General features: G+C 45.4%; 2 protein-coding genes and 1 non-coding gene across 3 annotated transcripts; 1 reads left to right on the top strand and 2 right to left on the bottom strand.

Moving 5' to 3' along the window:
- Positions 1-3,211: 3,211 nt before the first annotated feature.
- On the bottom strand, positions 3,212-4,605 carry LOC123057730 (E3 ubiquitin-protein ligase SINA-like 4). Its single transcript, XM_044480638.1, has 2 exons — positions 4,217-4,605; positions 3,212-4,133 (listed from the first exon to the last, which is right to left on the bottom strand). The coding sequence occupies exons 1-2, from the start codon at positions 4,481-4,483 to the stop codon at positions 3,456-3,458; spliced, it is 945 nt and encodes a 314-aa protein (XP_044336573.1). The 5' UTR covers positions 4,484-4,605; the 3' UTR covers positions 3,212-3,455.
- Positions 4,606-8,421: 3,816 nt separating this feature from the next.
- On the bottom strand, positions 8,422-12,186 carry LOC123060030 (proteoglycan 4). The gene is made up of 3 exons (XM_044482588.1): positions 11,917-12,186; positions 11,751-11,802; positions 8,422-10,768 (listed from the first exon to the last, which is right to left on the bottom strand). The coding sequence occupies exons 1-3, from the start codon at positions 12,157-12,159 to the stop codon at positions 8,730-8,732; spliced, it is 2,334 nt and encodes a 777-aa protein (XP_044338523.1). The 5' UTR covers positions 12,160-12,186; the 3' UTR covers positions 8,422-8,729.
- Positions 12,187-19,899: 7,713 nt separating this feature from the next.
- On the top strand, positions 19,900-19,971 carry TRNAD-GUC (transfer RNA aspartic acid (anticodon GUC)). The gene has a single exon. It is a non-coding gene; the product is annotated as a tRNA-Asp (tRNA).
- Positions 19,972-22,470: the final 2,499 nt, after the last annotated feature.

Below are 22,470 nucleotides of genomic sequence, written 5' to 3' on the forward strand. Positions count from 1 at the left end.
TGAGTATTTTTAAAATAATGCGTGAACATTTTTTATTTTAATCTAAGACTGTATATTAAAATGATTAAATTTACTAATCAACATTTATATGTATGATATTTATAAGACACAAATATTCAAAGATTATTTTTATTACTTATATATGTTTTACAAATATCTTAAGAAACTAACATGTGCAAAATGGGCTGCACTAACTGCAGACCATTTAAGCCTAGTGAGCTTCTCGATTATAGTAAATTAAGTTATTTATCTATACCGGACAGAAAAAAGCAATGGATTTTTTATAAAAAAAATGTTTTTCTTATACAACTTTTGAAACTATGGGTCCAATTTAATAAATCTCAATTATATACACTGATCGTCCTCCCCTATGCCGAATTACGACTCTCTGTCCACACATGGGTAGAAGAGGCCCTTTTCGTTCATGTTTGGGCGGAAGATCACTCTTCCTCCGTAGGAAGGCCGAAGTGTAGGTCTTGGTCCATTTAAAACGAGGAAGAGTGGTTTTCCTTCACTTAATAGAGGAAGAGTTCATGTAACACATGAAAGAGTGGACATCCACCTAGCATGTGCATGTCCCATATACACCATAGCACCTCTTGGTCAAACCATCGTGTCATGAGGACTAGATCGACGAGGAGAATCCATTCAGATGAAGAACCACTTGAATCATGCATTGTGGAGGACGAATTTTGCCTTTCAATCTACATTGATCACCGTATTTCTACATCATCCTCAATGAGATATTTTTGAATTAATTGCACACATCTATTCATCTAGATGTCATCAACATCATATGAATTACCCCTCTTCAAATTGTTTGTATTTGTCGAAGTTGGAAACATCCGGTTCACGTCCTAGGATATGACAAGTCATGGTGTGCGCGACGAGTGACAAGAATAGTATGAGGGACAATGTCTATGAAGTTGGCAGTGTCTAGATGAGTAGATGTGTGAGAGTAATTGGAATATTACTCACCGTGCATGATGTAGGCTTGGGATGGTTGGTGTAGACCAATCGACATAATTCATTCTCCCTGATGCATCGTTAAAGCTATTCTTCGTCTCACCCGCAAAAGAAAAGCTATTCTTCGTCTAAATGGGTTTTTATAATCGATAAAGTTCAGTTGGCGTGAGGATTCGGCAAGGGGAGCTCCAGGTCGAAGGGGGTGTGATTTTGCGTGAGGTATCGTGGTTCTTCATATTTTCGTTTACATGATGAAGGAAGACTCACTCTTCGATCTTTCCTGGAAAGAAGAGTGCTCTTTGGTCCACACATGGACGAAAAGGGGCTCTTCGGCCCATGCGAGTACAAAGAGTCATTCTTCTGCTTAGGGAAGGACGACAAAGTTATACAAATGATATCTTCTAAATCGGTATCATATTTTTGAGATTTCACTAAAAATATATTAAAAAGAGAATTCAAAATTGTGCGTGTGTGTGTGGCTCGTAGGTCTCGAGTTTGGTTCCTCATTGCCGCATTTTGTGTGTGTTAATTTCCCCTTTTGTAATGACAAACGGAACTCACTTTGTTGGGGGCTTTTCCATGAAAAACAATTCAAGTGCGGTTTTTGTAAAATAACAGGCCACACCACACATCTCATCTCCATTGTCTAGTCATTCATCGTGGGTCCCGTGCCACACTGGCGCGCCTCATCAGCATCGTTTTCATATCCAAACACAATTTGCACCGTACATGCACGCCCGAGCCAAGTTCCGACACCCACTCAATGTATGCCACAGATTCCAGTACTAAAGTGACTTCTCTTGGTCAATTTCAAACACCGGTAGTGTAATCCACTCTTTTGAGAAGTGGAGATTTTTCTAGTAACTTTTTTTGAATTTATTGTAGCTCGGGAGCAAACGATATCGGATGGATTTTCGTATGCAGATACTGTAGATCGATATACGCCCCGGTTCACCGGACGATTTGATTCGACAGTAGTAGTAAAAAAAAAGAAAGATGTGGCGTGCGTCGCTAACCATGCCAGTGCCTGACGTTGCGGCAGTGCCGTAGCTGCAGCCATAGGGGAGTGGCGACTTGACGCTGTACGTTTACTTCCGTCGTGAACATCCGTTTAAACATTAAGTAATTCCTTGATGGAGAAAGTATATTTTCCCTTTTGATTTAATTACTAATCATGTATACCTAAACAGTCGATTTTCACTAACTCAAATTCTCTGAATATATAACTATGCCAACTCATCACGTCAGATGTACTCTCTCCGGTCTTTTTTACTTTGCACATAAGATTTTGTCTGAAGTCAATATTCATAAAGTTTGACAAACTTTATAAAAAATATCAGCATTCACAATACGAAAATTAATATCATTAGATGTGTCATGCATTTTATGAAGTTTAATGTTGTTGATGTTGATATCTTTTCATACAAATATGATCAAACTTTACGAAGTTGTTGTATGGAGAGTAAAAAGGACTGGAAGTAGTATAATGGGAAAGAATTCGTCTGAATGTCTCGGACGGAGCGCCTGTAGGTCACTTGCTAGCTTCGGAGCCGCCACGGTCGGGCGCCTCGAGCTGCTAGTGCCCACTTGCCGGACACAATGAATTCCCGTCGAAATGACTCGAATGACGGAGCTCGGACGGATTCCTCCCTGGACTAACGAAGAGCCAGGCGGATGACAAACTCCTCATCGCCTGCCATGCCGGAGACGAGCTGCGGTTGGATCAGAGCGGGGCGGAGCGGAAGTGGAGTGGCCAGGGTTTCGCCCCGATGTGAAAAGGAAGGGGATATATATGGGGTCAGGGTGAGCCAGCTTGGGCAGATCCAACATGACAAACACACCCGAGCCTCCCCATATCTGCCCCTAAGATATGTGCTGATTTGAGGGGTGTCGGACATCATGGACGTTTGGTGGTTCGGTTGGGTTGGATTTTCGTGACCGGGCCATCCGCGCGAAGGATAAGGGTGGTTCGAGTGGGCCGGCAAATAATTTACACACGTAAAAGGTTACGAATATGTGTGGGTGAAAAAAGAACAATTTGTTTCGCTTTGTTAACTTGGTGTTCCGCTCACTTAATATTTTGTAAACAACAATGGGCAATACCTTAGCAAATGCGCAATTTTCACTGACTCTAACAACATAACAGTTTACCCAACCTCCGCATTAATTAAGTTCTCTTCAATCTTCATGACCTATACTAACACCCAAATCACAAATGCAAATGAAAATGCTTGGAGCACTAAAGTTATGAACCCTCACACAATGCATAACTTAATAAACATATATAGGCATGGAAACATCTTGCAACAAATCCAACGGCCACAAAATATGTAGTAGTTTTCACCGTTGGAAATTTGCAAAGTCTGATGTTGAAGTACTGCTACTAAATTGCAACCAAAACCCATCATCTCCAACGCACGAGACCCTTTCCAAGCTAACCTAAACCCTGCATTGGTTACTGACTAAGCGTAGTGCATGCAATCCTGTCATCAGGAGGTGAACTTGTCAATGCGGATCTTGAGGGACATCCGCCGGGCCGCCCCCGCCCCGACCAGCAACTTGGGCGGCACCGCCAGGTACGCCAGCTCCTCGACGGCGACGGCGCCGGGCGCCCTGCTGCTCGCCACCTCGATCTCCGCCATGACGGTGTCGGCCTTGCGGTTCGGCGCCGGCGCCGGCCCGCTCGCCCACACCTTGAGCGTGTACCGCGGCCACAGCATGGCCTCCGCCCTGACGCACACCGCCGACACGGCCGCGCCGGAGCCGAGCGCGCCACCGACCATGAGGAACGCGCGGCCGTCCTCGTCCCCGACCAGCAGGCCCCGCGGCTCCAGCGTCGCCGGCAGCTGGAGCGCGAGGACCTTGCCGTACTGGAAGTTGTGGACCGGCATCGAGTGGAGGGCGGTGAGGTGGCCGAGGAGCGCCGGCGCCGGGCCGACGAAGCCGCAGCCGCGGACCGCGCAGTCGCAGGGCGCGTGCGGGCACTCGCCGCGGTGGCCGTCGAGCTCGTGGTAGGTGACGTAGCGCCCGCAGCCGTCGTGGTCGCACTCGGCCGTGGTCGAGGAGACGACGGCGTCCATCACCGTGCTGCGGACGTCGAAGGCGCTGCCGCACTCCGCGCAGGGCTCCACGAGGCAGCCGCCGCAGGCCACGTGCCCGCCCTTGCACTGCGCGGACCGGCCGGAGAGATCAAATACTAGCTGCTGTAGCGGATCGAACCCAACACTTGAGAGAAACGAGGGAGGCGAACCTGAAGGACGGGGGGCTTCAAGGGGGTGATGCAGAGGGGGCAATGGAGCAGGGTCACGTCCATCTTCACGGCGATCTCCATCCTGGAGCCGTGGTCCGCCGCCACGACCGCGGCCCCGTCTCCGGCCGTTTGGAGCACGGCCATCTCTTGCTTCACCGGTGCATGGAGGAGGAGTGGCTCGGCGGCCAGCCTCGGCTTCTTGGAGCTCTGCTGGTCGCCCCCCTCCGTCGCCGCCGGCGAGCCCTCGCAGCCGGCCGCAACCTGCATCCTGGAAGAAGCCCGGCCCTGTTTCTGGCGTGGGTGCGAGAGGTGGAGTGAGCGGAGTGAGCACGGTAAAAGAAGCGGCAGCTGGTGAGTTATTGGTTGGCAGCGGCCAGTGGAGGAGTAAAAAGGTGGCGTGCGTGGCTAGCCGTGCCTGCCATTGCCATAGCTGCACCGCGCAGCCATAGATAGGCTCGTGGGGTGCGGCAGGGTGCTAGGCCCTAGTTGACTCGAAGGATTCTCACAACGTAGTGACAAGAAAAATAGTACATGATTAAAAGTGGCACGCCCATTTGAATTCTATGAGAGTAACACAAAATGTCTGATGCCAAAAGAGAAAACAAAAATTGTAAAAAGAAGGTTAAAGTGGATTCTAGATTTCTAATAAATGTAGTACACATAATCGCATATAAAAATTTCCTATATGATTCTATCATTAAACCCGTTAAGGCGCATTGAAAGGGCGATCAGCCAGCTATGCCACATGACGCATTCTATCATTAAACCCATTAAGAAAGTTTTTGATTTTTCATTTTAGAGATTATTTTTAGAAGATGGAGTGAGACTTTTCCCTTTTTCTTTTTGAGCAAAGCTTTTCTCGGCTTGTTTTTCTTTTTGAGATGGCTGTGATGTGCCCCGTAATGCGAGAAAGTTTATATTAGATGGAGATGGGTTTTTTTAAGATGGAGAACACCCGCACAACTTCCTCTTAAGCGACTCGTAATGGTGGCCCCCAACCACTAGTATGAATTAGACAATCAACATAGGAAAAAAAATTCTAAGAACTCTAATCCTTCAAAAATTGTATAGAATCCCTTTCAATGGAAGGAGCTCTTGCTCTATTGAATGGCAGTTATGCGGTGCCAGGTAGAGCAGCCCTTTCATGACATCTTTAACCGATATTCTAAAAGTCTTTAGGCCTCCTTTGGTTCAGAGGGTAAGAAATATTATAGGGCTGGGAAACTTGTAGAAAATAAGATGTCCTGCATAGTCCCATGAATAGGAATAGGAAAATAGATGTCTCTTGGTTCACATCATTGGTTGATAGCTACCAGTCAAGCAGTGCGGTGCAGCTATGGTTATGGTGGAGTGCGGGAGGGTGCACGGCTTTTAGGTCCTCTTTGATTCGCATGATTTTCAAAATGAACCTTAGATGGCCAGCCAAACAAAAAGTTTGCATTTTGGAGGAGCATGCGAACTCCAGGCGGTCTAGATGAAATATGGTTTAATACACGCACGGGGTATTACGTTGTTAGTATCATCAATGTACATAAAAAGCGAGGCTCACCTGATTATAGAAGGCCTGACATGACACGACCCACGTCGGCCTGGCTTTAAGGATCGACCTGGCACACGAGTTAAAAAGGGGCGGCCCAACATGAAACGACTGCATGCCGGCCAACGCTTAAAGGGCCGAAAGAGCCCTAAAAGAGCCGAAATAACCCTTAAAAGGCCAAAACAGTCCTAAAGAGGCAACAAAACATTAAAAAAAGGCCAAAACAACCCTAAAAAGGTGCCACGATAAAAAGGGTCGTGTCATGCCCGAGCCCGATCTTAAGGTCTGACCTTGGGGATCAACATTATTCCAATGGGCCGTTCCAACCCTTTTTATTCACGTGTCATGTCAGGCATGTACGGGGCCAAAATTCTGTGCCCGCGGGCCCGACCAACACGATCCAACATTACACCATCTGCCAAGAGAAGACCACATCGCCCCTTTTGTTGTGGCCGTTCGGTCAAGATGAAACATTTTTTTTGAGGATAGGTCAAGATGAAACATGAGTCAAGCGAACGATGGATCGCGGTTCCCGCAGTGGCCCGTGAAAGCCTCGTCAAAACCCTGGAAAACTCGGTTGGAGGGCCCGTTGAGCCTGACTCTGGCCCCCGCAGTCCATTCCCCTCTCACTCACATCTCCTGCAGACTGCCTCGTCCTGTGAGAGTTAATATCTAGCCAGTACCAATTTCTATTAGGAATCTTCTGCGAGCGTGGGACCATCGGGCCAGCCCAGTGAGCGGAGTTTTGTCTCCTGTTGGTTTTTCCCTAGTTTTTGCAACGTTTGTACTACATAGTTTTCTCTGTTTCCGGGGTTTCCTTTCCCTTTCCCTTTTTTTCCTTCCTTCCTTTCTTTCTTTCTTTGCTTTTCATCGGTTTTGTGTTTCTTTCTTCTGTTCCCACTGGTTTTTTTGTTTCTTTCTTTGGTTTCGTCATATTTGTCTTTTTTTTTTGAAATACATGTCTACATTTTTCGTACATAGCATGAATTTTTTGTTGTACTCATTTAGCATTTATGAAATACATGATCAACATTTTTTGCGAAATATATGTTTTCTTTTCTACTTCGTTCATACACATTGTACATTTTTTTGTATACATCTAAAACATTTTTATATACGTTTAAAATTTCAAAATATATGATTTCATGTTTATTTAAACACTTGTTTCGAACATTTTTTAGAATATGTGTTTAATCATTTTTCCAAATACACGTTGAAGTTTTTTTTGAACTATGCTATCATTTTTTTATGCCGGATAAACCATTTTCCAAAAGTGACACAAACATGTTGTTTGAAACGCGTGAGCAAATTTTTCTAAATGTGATACACATTGACATTGTTTTTGAATGGTACAAAATATGTTTTTGAATTAGCGAACATTTATTTTACATTGTATATTTTTTTGAAGAATGTCACGTACACATTTTTGAAACTCGACAACATTTTTTTAAACGTTCATGCTTTATTTGAATGGTAGAAACATTTTCTAAAAGTGGGGCGGACATTCTTTATACACCGCATTTACATCTTTTAGTCACATTTACTTCTTTTACAATATAATATATTTTGTTTTTTTCCAAAATATAAACAAAGGGAACAAAGAAAAAACACGCGTGATGTCTTCATAACGTCAACGTGACAGGACCATGTCGTAGCTGGGCCGGCCCACTACCAGCTAGCGTGTGTGGCTCGCTGCGGGCGGCGCATAGACGCGCCCCCAGCCGCCTCTCCCTCCTCTGCGTAACAGGAGTGTAGGAGCAGAATCTGTTTGTACAATTAGAGCCTGTAGCTTGTTTTCTAGGAGTAGGAGCTCGATCTTTGATCCTGTCTTTGGGGAAAGGAAATTCAGAACTGGCAACAAATGCTCTGGAAACAGCATTTTTTTCTGCTTGGATGAACTGTTGCCTTCTGGTCTTACACATGAGAATGAGTGAGAGGAAGGTTCGCTTGAACATAGTCTCAATGCAATTGGTAGGCAAGAAGCTCCGGTTTCATGAGCTTATTACCCCAATCTAAATGTTTAGCACACCATCAAAAGAAAAATCTCTCACGGCGACAATTGGATGCGGCTTTGTGTTCTTTTGGCAGGAGACCTGTACAAGTAATCTGTGTATAAGTCCAAGTGGTAGCTCATTCTGCTCTGTTTTCCAACAAAGCTCTCAAGTTGGATTTGCTTCCAGAAATGAGGAGGCAAAGGGAATAGTACCATGGGAGACGTGCATCCTCAAGGAAGTGGGCCTGATTCATATGATTTATCTTCCAGGTACAACATCAATCCAGGGGTAGCATCAAACTGTTGAGTGTGACTGTTTTGCTGGAACCTTGGCGTGGGTTGAATAAGTTTTTGGTAAGTGCTGTTGTGTTCATTCCTGCTCTGCTGTTTGTTATGGTGTTGATAACATATATACCCACACTTGACTTGACTATAAAAAATGTTAACCAAATTCAGATTTGTTCCTACAGTAAGTGTGGATTTGCAACTGTGATCATAAATCATACTCCTACCAGTGTATCAATTTTTTCCATATATTTTCTTGTTTGCCTTTCGTTTATAGCCTGCCGAGCATCTGTGTAACTTAGCCTGTCCCCTTTTAGGGGCTGCAAGCTAGGCCTATCCAGAACAGGTATGATTTCAAAGAAGCCCAGAAGTTCAATACAAGCACATCACTAAGGTGAACACATATGGATAAATACAAAGGCATATGGTTCTTATGTAGAACAAAATGTTGCACTCACATTATTCAAAACAATACTAATGCAAGGAGCATCTAAACAAGTCATTTTTCAGGAAAAGAACAGCAAAGAAATGCACCATCGAAAAGTAGTAACGATATACCAGGTGGAGTAGACAAATTGGCTGGCATGGTTTGGTCCAAAGGTGACAGATAATGGACCTTATTAACGAGTATGTTAAACTAGGGAGGTAGATAAGACGATAACAACGAAGCTGCAACCAGATGACGTGATAGAAATGTGTTATAGGTTGGTTGACGGGCCACCCGTCTGTGACTCGGGGACATCACCTTTATTACCGTCAAACTGGGTGGGTTTGCTTGAGCCATCCGATTTGCTGTTATTTCTGTTGTTTTTCACTTGCTGAGTATCAGGGGAGGCTTGTTCCTGAGACTCTAGTAAATCTTGTCCTGGAGTTCTCCCAAGTTTCTCGGTTCCAGACACCGGTGGTGCAGCTTCAGAACCTTGCTTCCCAATGTCTTGCGGCGATATAATGGACCTGTCACTTTGCAGCTGCTGTTGTCTCATGCTCTTCTCAGTGGCTGATGATGGCATTTCTCTGGATGTTTCTGAGCTGCGATAATATAATGTTTCATTTGTTTGCTTGCTACTATCCTTAGAAGATATCGGCTTATTCCCATCAGATGCTGGTGCTTGCAGTGGTGCAGGTGCTGCACTTTCACCAGCTGGTGATTGGCTTGGCATCCGTGGGGATGGTTGTTGCTCATTGGTGGATGGTGATTTTCGTGGCTCAGTGGCACCACGATCATCTGCAGCCATTCCTCCTTTCGGTGGTGAAGTTGCTCTCCTTTCATCAGCTGTGATTGGAGTTTGAGGATCTCTTGCGCCAGCTGCCTGTACTGGAGGGGGTTGCATATCTGTTGACTGTGGTTTGAGTACTGCTGGATCACTTTGCTCAAGCATTTTTCTGAGCCTCTTAGTTGAGAACTGGTCATCTTCACTAATGACACCCTCTTTCATTGGTGCCGAGTCAGATACTCTCAGATCAGCTGATGGTGCTTGAGGGGTATTTTGAGAACCTGGAGGTAGTCCCCTGGTTGGTGCTGTTGCAGCCCTCTTTTGATCAGCCTCTCTACCTTCTTTAGTGCTGTCTTTGGCACCACGGCTTGTTTCATTTTGAATGTCTCTGAATGCCACCTGCTTTGGCAAATGAGCAGCATCTTTTTTATCAGCTGCGGCCTTCTTCACTTGCTCAGAGGGCTGTTGTGCATATGGAGTTTTGTTGGTGGGTTTGGGGGCTTCTTGTGAAAGCGTAGGTTTGCTAAGGGTTGCCGCCTCATCATCAGAGAGATGGAGCTTATCAGGAGCTTTTTTGGATGATCCTTGACCGGGTCTGGTTGGAGATGAGGCATCTTTGGAGGTGGATTTGTCGGTATCAGTTCTCTGAGACATTTTGGTGGTGCTAGGAGGGGCTGCTGGGGTAAAGAAGTTACTCGTGGTGCTTTGAACACTGCTAGGTGGTTTCTGAGTGGTGGGACTTCTTTGCTTTGAGGGTGCTGGTGTTTTCTCGGTGGTAGTAAAGAAGTTACTTTCTTTTATTTGGCCAGGTGAATTTTGACCATGAGAGGTTGTTTCTGCGGGGAGAGGTTGAACTGTGAAAGACGAGGATGATATAGTACCGCCGCTGGGTGGCGGAACCAGTATTGTCCTTGACTCTGTGCCTGTCTGCTTTCGAGGGTCTATGCGGATGGTGCGGCCGCTATATGTTGCCGGTGGTTCTGGGCCTTCTGGCTGCCACTGCCACTGCTGCTCCAGCTGCTGCTGCTGCTGCTGCTGCTGCTGCTGCTGCTCCAGTTCTTCCATTTGGTACTGCTCCTCCACGTCCTGCATATCCCTCACCACCTGCTGCCAAGAGTCCCGTGCAGAGATTGTATTCCACCACCTCTGCACGTTCTTCCTCGAGTCATACAGGTAGGCGAACTCGTCGGATGTCACTATGTGATGGGTGTTTGGTAGGTGAACAAGGTCAGCAAGAGTGAACTTGTTCCCAGCAAGGAACTCGCTCTCGCCAAGCCTTTGCTCATAAACCTCCAGGACTTCTTCCAGCTTCCTCTTCTCCCTGTCGATGTCACTCATGTCTTCGTCAGGGAAAGGGAAGGCCAGGTGGCAGAACAATGCCCGGCTCGGAGGATCGAAGGCATGCTCCTCATGCCGGAGCCATTGTTCAATGGAAGCCCTCTCAAGGACATCCTTCCCCAGGAGGAAAGGATACCCACGCTGCTCGTAGGTTTCTGCTATATAGCGGCAGATTGCTCTTGACTCTGCAGTTTAGAAGATGGATTAGTGCTGTATTCTGAATTTCTGATCGAAGTTGCATCATTTATTATTCTGGTTACTGAGTATCTATTAGAAAAGTCCTGCATAAACTTCACAGTAAAAACTGAGATAGTGTAGTTATTAATTCTTAGGATTAGTACACGGAAAGCACATCATTTTAGACTTACTAGCAAAATTGCAAAACCATGATATACTTATATTTGAAATGTTAATTATTTTTTCAGTGTTTCTACTGAAGAGCTTCATGAAGCTATTCATTTCCATAGGATGTTTACGAGATAATCCATATGGTGTTGCATTTCATTTACAAACCATGGTGATGGAGCAATTTGAGGCTAGTGCTGCCTGCAATATTTTTATAGCCAAGAGAAAGCTTTGTTGATTAAATAATAATATTATCATAATCGTTAGCATTGACACACACACTAGGAACCTATTAAGTATAATATCCCCTACTACATTCTGCTTGACTAGTTTAGATATTGATAAGCAGGAATACACTGGTATGCACAAACTATGATGTGGAGGAAATCCTGACTATTTTCACTCCAATTTGCACACGGAAATGAGAGGGGGTGTTGCTTTGGAAACCAGAATGCTAAAGAAATATATTAGCAGCTAAGCATGTTATATTGCCAGCCATGAACCCCCTGTCAAAACCTTCTTAGATCTCAAACTATTGTTTGTTATGTCAATTCTATTTAATTTTTGCAACAATTGTTTTTTGCAGGGCTGATTCACAAGGTATAACCTGAATTTATCTCACTGGGTTCAGGTGGGTGTTGTTGCATCAACCTTTCCTAGCTACAAGGCATGCATGCATGTTGAGAGTCTTGAGACAGGATCACAGGAGGCTATATCATTTGGGTGAGCGTGTATATAACTTGTAAACGAACCAACTTTCTTGTAACCACACATGCTTAACAACTAATCATAATGGCTGAGCTATGTAACATGCAGTGTTACCTTGTCGAAATGTGGGTCCGTCGTAGAATGGAACTGGAACACTCCTCGTTGACTGCAACAGAGGCAGAGAAGAAAAACAGAAGTTGATGTGAGATCAACTTGCACAGACTCAAGCAACTGCTGCTTGTACAATCTGGGCATTCCAAAAAACTAAGACAGCAAGTACCTGGAGTCTGAGTATGTCCTTGTACGAATCTTTCACAGTTTCAAACTCGATGTTTTTCTCGTACAGGCAAGCAAGCACCCTCGACACATCGGGTAGGATCATGGACTTCTCATGGTACACCTTCACAACAGGAGCTCCCGCCCCGGTGCCGAGCCCTGCCATGGTGGCCAGAGCTCTATCTCCTCTGGTTGAAGAAGTGAAGCCGGAGCTGTATGCAAGTGAGTACTGTAAGCCCACCTTCATTTTTTTAATATAAGAAGGTCATCTGCCTCCATGAAGAAGCAAGGAGAAGATGCTTAAAGTGAGAACCTAGGGGATGAGTGTACAGGACGATAGAATTAGATAAGATGCAGAGATAAAGAAAAGGACAAGACAGAGAGAACAAAGGAGATAAAAGCAAAAGGTAAAAGTGAAGTAAATCTGGAGGGTTTTGATTTTCGATGGTGTTGCCATCATGAAGTCACATCAGCAATGCCAAGGTACCGTCTATTTAAAGGAAAAGGGAAAGTCGAAAGCTATTTCTTGGACACTGCCTCTTTTAGTAACCAAAATCGACTCACGGGAAACGTCTCAAATGAAGTAACGGACACTGTTCTATTTGCTGGGTTATGTCTCGCTTTATTCATTTCTTGGCCCTTTAACCAAAGGAGATGCGGAATGCCGGTACGGGAGCACAGAGGTTTTGTCTGGGAAGGCAAGTTTAGCATCAGACCTGCATGGCCCCTTACCAGACAAACGGGATGAGTGATGGGCGTCCAGGGTGCCTTTGTTGTTTGTACCACCAGCCTGACCGACATGGGGACTTCAGACAGAGGATACCTCGGTAAATTGCCAATCACAGGCCATCTAGGAAGCGTAGGTGTGTCCGTTAGGGTTTCCTTTTAAAACAGCGTATAGCACAAAGTGAATGCATGTGCTGCAACGTAGTTAGAATCATGTGTTGTCGAAGTGAATTGAGTGCCGAGTATTATGCTTCATTTTTGTGGAGCAGAACCGGAACGAGTTGGAATAAAATGAAGCATAATACATTGTTGTTTAAGCGAAGTATTAAGTATTCAGAAAGTTTGCAGTCCTCCTGGAGCGATGGGGTTCCTGTTTTCTGTCACTGATAAATTCCTCCATTCGTTGTTGTAGCTTATTTCAAGGTATAACTATCACAAATGATATTTCTTTTCCTTATTATTTCATGATTTAACATCCGGAGGCTGACCTTTTGTTTTCCTCTATCTATGTGCCTGCACAATAGGGTATCCAACATGTCTTTCTTCTGGTCTGGCTGCACCTGAAGCTTTTGTTGGGAGCTCAAGTTCTCCTGTAGAATCTGAGTGGGCACTCTTTGTTCCTGTCGAGGATTTCATATATGTATGTCACATCTGCATGATTCTTTGAACTCTGCTTACCTGGTGACCTTGCACTTTTCAGCATTGAGTGTTATTATCATGCATCTTAGTTCTGTGTAGACTGTCACTAAATTAAATTGGCAGTAACTTGATTAGTTGTCTCCATCCTAAAAGCCCTACTGTGAAGCTGAGTAGCTGACCGCGTGTACTTTAGTTTAACCAGCATCATATGTGGCGGGGTTACTTCAGGAAATAATCTGCAGTTGATAGTGTTAGGAATATGCAACTTGTATTCCCATGAGGCCATAGGCCGATATATATATACATGTACAGGTGTAGAACATATGCAGGAAACCCCTTATATAACGGGATAAATACAAAGGGGTACATGACTTATATTATAACTCTAACACCCCCCTCAAACTCATGGTGGATGAACAACACTGAGTTTGGAGAGATAAAAGCCATGTTGTGCTCTAGTCTGGGCCTTCGTCAGGAAATCCGCCAACTGTAACTCGGAAGGCAAATACTGAAGAGCAATAACCTGATCCTGCACACCAGCGCGCACATAGAAAGCATCAACACCAATATGCTTGGTGAGCTCATGCTTCACAGGATCACGCGCAATGCTAATAGCACCTGTACTGTCAGATAAGAGCAGAGTTGGTGTAGTGACAGAAACACCAAAATCCTGAAGTAACCACCGTAACCAGGTCACCTCTGCCGTCAAAAGAGCCACTGCTCGCAACTCAGCCTCGGCACTCGAACGGGAAACGACAATCTGTTTCTTCGTCTTCCAGGCAATGAGAGAACCACCAAGAAAAACACAGTAAGCAGAAAGTGAACGGCGATCTGAAGGATCACTAGCCCACGTAGCATCCGAATAGGCTGAAGCTATAAAGATCTGGAACTAGGAAAGAATAGACGGTGAGAAATCGTGCCCCGAAGATATCGGAGAACACGAAGGAGATGACTATAGTGAACCGATGTGGGAGCAGAGACGAACTGACTCAGAATATGAACCGGTGTCCGGACGAGTGACAGCTAGATAGACAAGACTGCCAACAAGATGACGATAACGCGTCGGGTCAGGGAGAGGATCACCATCAGTAGCACGGAGGTGAACATTGAGCTCCATAGGAGTCTCAACAATGCGCTCGTCAGTAAGAGCAGCACGAGCAAGAAGATCCTGGATATACTTTTCCTGGGATATAAAAAAGCCATCAGAGGTAGAAGAGACTTCAATCCCAAGAAAGTAGCGAAGAGGTCCAAGATCAGACATAAGAAACTGCTCACTAAGACGGGCCTTTACAAAGGCAATATACTCGGGGTCATCCCCAGTGATGATCATGTCATCAACATAGAGAAGAAGAAGAGTCCGACCACGAGGAGAAATGTGAATAAACAATGCTGGATCATGAGCACTTGCTGAAAAACCAGCGGCAGTGACCACAGAGGCAAAACGCTCAAACCAGGCGCGGGGGGCTTGCTTAAGGCCATAGAGAGAGCGACGAAGACGACATACCATGCCATCAGGAACAGAATACCCAGGTGGTGGCTGCATGTACACCTCCTCACGCAGCTCACCATTAAGAAAGGCATTCTTAACATCAAGCTGAGATATAGACCAGTGGCGTGCAGAGGCAACGACAAGAAGTGTACGAACAATGGTCATATGAGCCACAGGAGCAAAAGTCTCGTCATAATCACGACCATGCTCCTGCTGAAAACCACGAGCCACAAAACGAGCTTTGTGATGCTCAAGAGAACCATCAGAGCGAGTCTTAACCTTGTAGACCCACTTAAAAGTGATGGGACGGACTCCGGGAGGAAGAGAAACAAGATCCCAGGTACCAATGCGTTCAAGAGCAGCAATCTCCTCTGCCATCGCAAACTGCCATTCAGGATGAACAAAAGCCTGATGATAAGAAGTCGGCTCAAGAACAGCAGCACCAGCGGTGGGAAATCCAAAGCGATCAACAGGCGGACGAGGACGAGAACGCAAGCCATAAGTAGGCTGAGGCTGAGAGGAGGATGACAATTCATCCACAGAGGCATCCACAGGTCGTGAACGACGAGTGTAATGCTGAGGAAAAGATGGAACAATAGAAGGAGGAATCGCCAAGGTAGAATCGAGGGGTGGCGACGAAGAAGTCACCGGAGATGAAGGTGTAGAATCCGGTGACATGCTAGGCGAGGAGACCGGAGAAGATGGTGGCTGCAAATCGACTAGAGGTGGAGAAGTAGAGGGAGTGGAACGAATAGGCACAGGCTCGACGGGGGTGATAGGTGAGTCGGGAAAAGTGAGAAAAGAGATATCCTCCAGTGAAAAAGTCGAGGAAGATGGGCGTGGGTAGAAGGGACGAGACTCATCAAAAGTCACGTCTCGAGAGATACGCATCCGACGACCGATAGGATCCCAACAACGATAGCCCTTATGCTCATCACTATAGCCTAAGAAGACACACTCAACAGACTGAGCGGTCAGTTTGGTGCGTTCGCGAGGGGCAAGAAGAACATAGCAAATACAACCAAACAAGCGAAGCATCGAATAATCGGGAGAATGATCAAAAAGACGCTCGAAAGGAACACCACCCTGTAGAGCAGCGGAAGGCTGTATATTGATAAGATAGGTGGAGGTGGAGACGGCTTCAGCCCAAAAATGAGGCGGGAGAGAGGCAGCAATCATCAATGCACGAGCCGTCTCAAGAAGATGTCGATGCTTTCGCTCAGCCACACCATTCTGAGCATGAGCACCATGACAAGAGAATTGAGAGAGAGTTCCTTGCTCAGCAAGAACACCACGCAACATCTTAGAGATATACTCGCCAGCGGAGTCAGCATGAAAAACACGAATGGGTGAAGAGAACTGAGTATGAACCATGGCAGCAAAACGCTTATAAATGGACAACACCTCACTACGAGAAGTCATGAAATAAAGCCATGTGTAACGAGAGAAATCATCTATGAAAATAATATAGTATTTATGACCACGTTTCGAAGCGAAAGGAGCCGGACCCCATACATCAGAATGGACTAAATCGAAAGGACGCTTAGACACTGACTCACTATGTGGATATGGTAACTGAATCTGCTTGCCAAGACGACAACCCTGACACTCTAAAGAGACATCTCCTGAGACAGACCCCAGAAGACCTCGACGAACTAAAGACGACAACCGAGAACCACACAGATGACCAAGTCGATGATGCCACTGCTTGAAGGAACCAGTAACGGAGGCGACTGAAGCGGAGGAACTGGCAATGGTGGTGGCAGCGGAAGGAACATGAAGCCAGTCCAACTCCCAAAGACCCTGAGAATCACGGTGGCGAGGGCCAGCCCCAACCAGAGTGTGCGTGCGACGGTCCTGGACAAAACAAGAGTCAACGTCAAGGATGACGCGACAACCAGAATCAGTAAGTTAACCAGCAGAAAACAGATTCATAGTAAGTCGAGGAACATGAGCAACATCAGGAACAGAATAAGAAGGAGTGGAAAGATTGCCTCTACTAGCAACAGAAAGTGGAGTACCATCAGCAGTTAAGACATGAACAGGAGAATCCAGCGATCGAAGAGAGGACAAAGTGGAAGAATGAGAAGACATATGAAAAGAAGCTCCAGAGTCCAGAACCCATGGGGATGTACCTGACTGTGTAGAGGGTGGTTGCTCAGGTCGGGAAGCATCAGTCACAGAACCAGCAATACCCGTCGAGGAAGAACATGAAGCCGCGAGCAGACGCTTAAGTCTCAGAATATCCTGTTCAGTCAAAGCAATGGCTGAAGCTGTCGAGGTAGATGACGAAGTCCCTGAAGATGATGATCGCGCCTTACACAGGTGTTTCCTCTTCATGTAGCACTGGGACTCAATATGACCATCATTGTTGCAGTAGTCGCAATGTGGACGGGGGCGACCTGAGCCTCCAGAAGGAGTGGGCAAGAGCGGCGGAGCACTCGAGCGAGAAGGAGTCGGTGCAGCAGGGGGCATGGAAGAAGCCCGAGTAGCGAGCACAGAGGGAACCTCCAGCAAATCAGCACCACGTAAGTGAGTCTCCTCAGCACGAATCTCAGAAAGCGCCTCCATGAGAGAAATACGGCCACGAGCAAACAACTGAGCATGCCAGGGCTCAAACTCCTTACGGAGCCGAGACAGGAACTCGTAGAAGTGATGAAACTCCAAATTGGCCTGGACAGCCTGACAACAGGGGCAAGTACGACAACCAGCACTACGGAGAGAATCAAGCTGGCGCCAGATAGCAGAACTCTGTGCATAGAAGTCATCAATAGTAGAGTCACCCTGCTAAAGAGCATGCTCCTGACGGACCACAGAAAGGTATAGGGCATCACCAGAGGGCTCATACCGCTGACGAAGACAGGTCCACATCTCAAAGGCAGTAGGAAGACCCAGAAACTCAGAAGCAAACTGAGGCAGAACACTAGCAGTGAGAACAGCTGCAGCACGAGCATCATCATCAAGCCACTGGGTGTAAACAGACAGAGCACCATGATACGTCTGAAGAGCCTCCTCATAGGCCAAAACCCTCTCATCATAAGCACGATCAGCAGCGTCATCAGCAAGCTTAGCCGCATCCTTGGCGGCCTGATTAGCATCCGTAGGAAGAACTAGTGGAGTCGGCGGAGTAGGGGCAACCGGAGGAACCGGACGTGGCGGACAGCAGACCTCGCCAGTAAGAACACCCCAGAGACGGATGCCACGCATGTGAATGCGCATGAAGCCAGTAAACTCGGTGTAGTTAGTACCATCAAAGATCACAGGACAGCGAAGAACAGCAACATATCCTGATGCAACAGACATTTTTTTTTTAAGATCCGAGCAGGCAATCGATCCTGCCGGCGGCTGGCAGCTAGAGGTGGGATCCGGCCGGGTCAGCAGCAGCCGAGGACGCAGAAAGGCAGACGGAGGACCACACAGCTAGCGCACTCACGCGACTAGCAAAAGGAATCTAGCACCAGGAGGCAGGCCGAACACACCCACGGCTCCACGTGAGGCGGAGTCTACGTGCAGCGGGCGCGTCAAGCGACAGCGTCTGCGAGCAGCTCGGACGGGACGGCAGGGCTCGGGCTGGAGCTGCTGACGGGTAGATAGCAGCAGGGGCGGACCTGCGGATCAGACGAGACAGCGACGACGCAAGAGAAGGAGGGCGACAGCTGCGTGGACGGTAGATTGGATCGAGAGCACGAGTTGCGCGTGCGAAAAAAACCCCTAAGGCTCTAATACCATGTTAGGAATATACAACTTGTATTCCCATGAGGCCATAGGCCGATATATATATATATATACATGTACATATGTAAAACATATGCAGGAAACCCCTTATATAACGGGATAAATACAAAAAGGTACATGACTTGTATTATAACTCTAACAGATAGCATATCATGGTGGGTGGATGGGCGTCTAGCCCAGTCGCAAGAGCGTGGCCGTCCGCCTTGGCTTACTCAAGTTCGAATCATGTGGGAGGAATTTATTTCGTGGATTATTATAACGGGATGTCCCACACCTTCTTCTTAATTAAAATGCCCCGTCGGTCTAGTTTCTATAGCACATCATGTTAGACAACTACCCCTTCTGTACCGAAATACATGTCGTTGGAGTAGCTGAAGTACAAGGCAATCAAAGGGTGTGGCTGTATTTTTTTTGTTGGCATGGGAACTGAATATTTGTCCCATTTTAAATATATCTCTATAATTCCCGGTCCTTGTTACATGCTGAATATGCTACGAAACCACATTGAGTAGATCACATAACAGCTTACATCTTTCGAATACTCTCTCATTTTGTTTTTAGAAAAATGTTACATTCATTGATCCACATGTATTGCATGATGTAAATGCTGTATTTGGCGAGATTTCAGAACCAGGCAACTTTGTGAGACATGCAGATATCCATTGCTAGCATCATGCCCCCATTGTAGTACTTACCAATTTACCATTGTAAAACAAAGTGTACTTCAAGCTGTTGAACCGTTGAAGGAGTTGCTGGCTGGCGTGATGGATGCCATGATTGCGGTCAGGTAGGGATAGGAGGAGAGGGGATGCACTCATGTTGGAAGCAGGGGGAGATGGCGATGATGATGATACTGAAGACATGGAAGAAGGAGGCTGAAGACACATAACCCGGAGAAGGAGGCTGATCAAAGCCTGCGTGCTGGATGCGAGAAATTGTCTTTTGATAAACTGTGTTTGACTTGAGGAAGAGCGCAGGAAGTCCCTAGTACTTCACACATTAGCGGTAGCTACAGGAAATCTGTAAGAATAATTTCATATCCATTCCTGCCAAAAAAAACTAGAACGTATTTTTCTTCAACTGCATCCTTGGTTCTTCATCTTAATTTCTTTTAGTGCCTTTTTTTGAATTGTTTGAATTGCTTACCACATGTTTCATGTGGTTAATTTCTTTTAGTGCTTGACAAAGATATTTTGTATGTTGCCGCAAAAAAATATATTTTGTATGCCCCGCTTTTCACCATTGGATATGCTCGCCTGAAGATACTTCTTTCGTTGTCTTTGATGGCTCATCGCCGCTTAACTCTTAGCCTCCGAGATTTTTCTACGGCTCGGCGTTCGACGCACGATATTACTGAACCTGGTCAAATATTGTTATTAACAAGGGGGAATCAATCAAGTCGTTGTAGTATAGTGGTAAGTATTCCCGCCTGTCACGCGGGTGACCCGGGTTCGATCCCCGGCAACGGCGATTCCCCTTTTCCTGGCTACTTTTTCGGGACATTGCTATTTTGCTTCAGCATCAGCAAAGAAATAAGTTACTGAACCTCACGCTCCTCTGTTCGTGGTACACGCACGTACGCCAATCTGCATTCTTCCCAGAGTAGATCCAACTTTGCTCAATCATGCAAACTTGGTTGGGTAGCATCTATCTATCCCAAGGGCAGATCCATTTTTCCTCAATCAACCATGCCAAGAATCAATCGTCTCGCAGCCGTCTGTCGGGCAATGTGGTGATTGCTTGTGACTACTCCTGCAGAATTGGTTTTCATAAGACTACAATCTTTGGGTTCAGAAAGGAAATACTCCCTCTGTTCCGAATTACTTATCGCAGTAATGAATGTATCTAGATGTAGACACGACGAACCGACATATGCCTATTTAAGGGAACCGACCGTGGGATGCTGGGGCATCTCTAGGAGAACCTTCAAAACTTATATTTGAGGTGAAAAGTTTTTGATTAAAACCTATCTAGCATATCGCTAAACCGATAATCTTTCAAAAATATAGCTTTTCATCTCTAAAAACACAACCTCTCAGCGACTCAGCCTATATTTGCTTTGGAAATGCAACTTCTCTTGAAGACCTGGAGGGCTGTATTCCATGGTTTTCTGATTTTGGGTGGTTCTTGTTGGTCTCATCCTGTTGTTAGCTGGGGTTTCTTCAGGAGCTTTTGCTGTGAATTTCATGGAGGTTTATTTGCTGTTGGCTTTGGTTTGTTCCATCTGTTAGGGAGCTGTTAGCAGCGCAGGCGGCAGCCGAACCTTTTTTTGATTTACCGATAAGAGTTATACGCGTGACTCAGATGGTGTTTGGTTCTCTAGTTCTAGGACTTTTTCTAGTCCCAACTAAAAAGTTCCTAGTCCCTAAAAAGTCTCTTCCTGTTTGTTTTCAGAGACTAAAAAGTCCCTAGTCCCTTCCTAAAAGTTATTAAATGACTATGTTGCACCTAGTATATAGAAAAATAACAATCAAACAACACCATGGGGTGGCGGGCCAATGAGTGCATGGAGGGGCATTGTTGGAAAAGTCCCAAAAAGTCCTAAAAAGACTCTCCTTGAGAGTCTTCTTCATTTAGTCCCAAATGCCTAGTTTAGTCCCTAAAAAGTCCCTTCCGTTTGGTAAAAAAGTCTCTAAGAGAGACTTTTTTTAGTCCCTACACAAAAGAATCCCTAGAAACAAACACCTCCTCAAAAAGACACGGTGTTGTCCTTTCTTTTGTTTATCTTGTGTTATCACCTAGTAATGTGGGAGAATATCCAGTACTCCCACCCCTAGGATGCTTCCGATGCTCCGAACCCGGTAGCATATTTTTAAATGGTCGAAAAATTCTTAAAAAAACTAGCACATTAACACAACATTAATGTATGTTGTCAAAAACATTCAAATCAAAATTCAAAACATTGCTCGAGATACAAAAAAGACAAAATCGACATCAATGTGATAACGGGCCAAAACTAAAGCCCAACTTATGTTGCGTACTATTTACTGTCGAATTTGTCAATTATGTTTCTCAAGCTATGCTTGGAATTTTGATTTCAAATTTTGTGACAACATACATTGGTGTTGTGTCTATGTGCTGGATTTTTTTTCCATAGAATTTTTCAAACATTTAAAAATGTGCTACTGAATTTGGAGCACCGGGAGCACCCTAGAGGTGGGAGTACCAGATATTCTCCCCTAGTAATGGAACCGCTCCAATTTTGGATCGAATAAAAAAAAACTTCTCAGCATATTTACGCGGCCACCTGACATTTCTCTCAGCACCGAGCCGCCTCTCGTTGTTGTCGTTGATGTCGCCATCGCCAACTCTATAATTTTCATTTATGACTTATATTAAAATAATAATTATATAATTTAAATATCAACCACGTTTCAATATTCATATCAAAAATTTAAAATTTAAATATTTAATTATACAAACATTCTTAAACAAGTATTGGGACAAAAAACCCGGAATTTCTTTTTCATAGGGACCATTTTGGCCTCGCCTGGTAGCATGGAATGAATTACTCATTCTTCTAGAGGCCATTCACCTGTCAAGTGAACCATCCAAGTTCAGATGGAATTTGCATCAGAATGATAGCTTTTCAGTCAAATCCTTGTATGGTGTATTGGTCCACACTGATGTTCCGGTTGATAACAAGAAACCGTGGAAGCTCAAAATTCCTTTAAGTGTGGAGATATTTCTCTGATTTCTAAACAGAGGGATCATCTTAACTAGAGATAATCTGGCACAACGCAACTAGCAAGGTAGCAAGACATGTGCCTTTTACCAACATGACGAGTACATTAAACACTTATTTTTTGAGTCTAAATTTGTTCGTGCAGTCTGGGCCATAGTTCAAGTAATTTCAAATTTATATCCCCCACGTAGTGGACATAATATGTTCGGCAATTGGTTGCGGGGTATTTGATAAACAATTTTCTGCACATCTACTCGCGGGGGCGGCTGCCTTATGTTGGGCAA

The sequence above is a fragment of the Triticum aestivum genome, chromosome 3A (genome assembly GCF_018294505.1).
Source record: "Triticum aestivum cultivar Chinese Spring chromosome 3A, IWGSC CS RefSeq v2.1, whole genome shotgun sequence".
NCBI classification, from domain to species: domain Eukaryota; kingdom Viridiplantae; phylum Streptophyta; class Magnoliopsida; order Poales; family Poaceae; genus Triticum; species Triticum aestivum.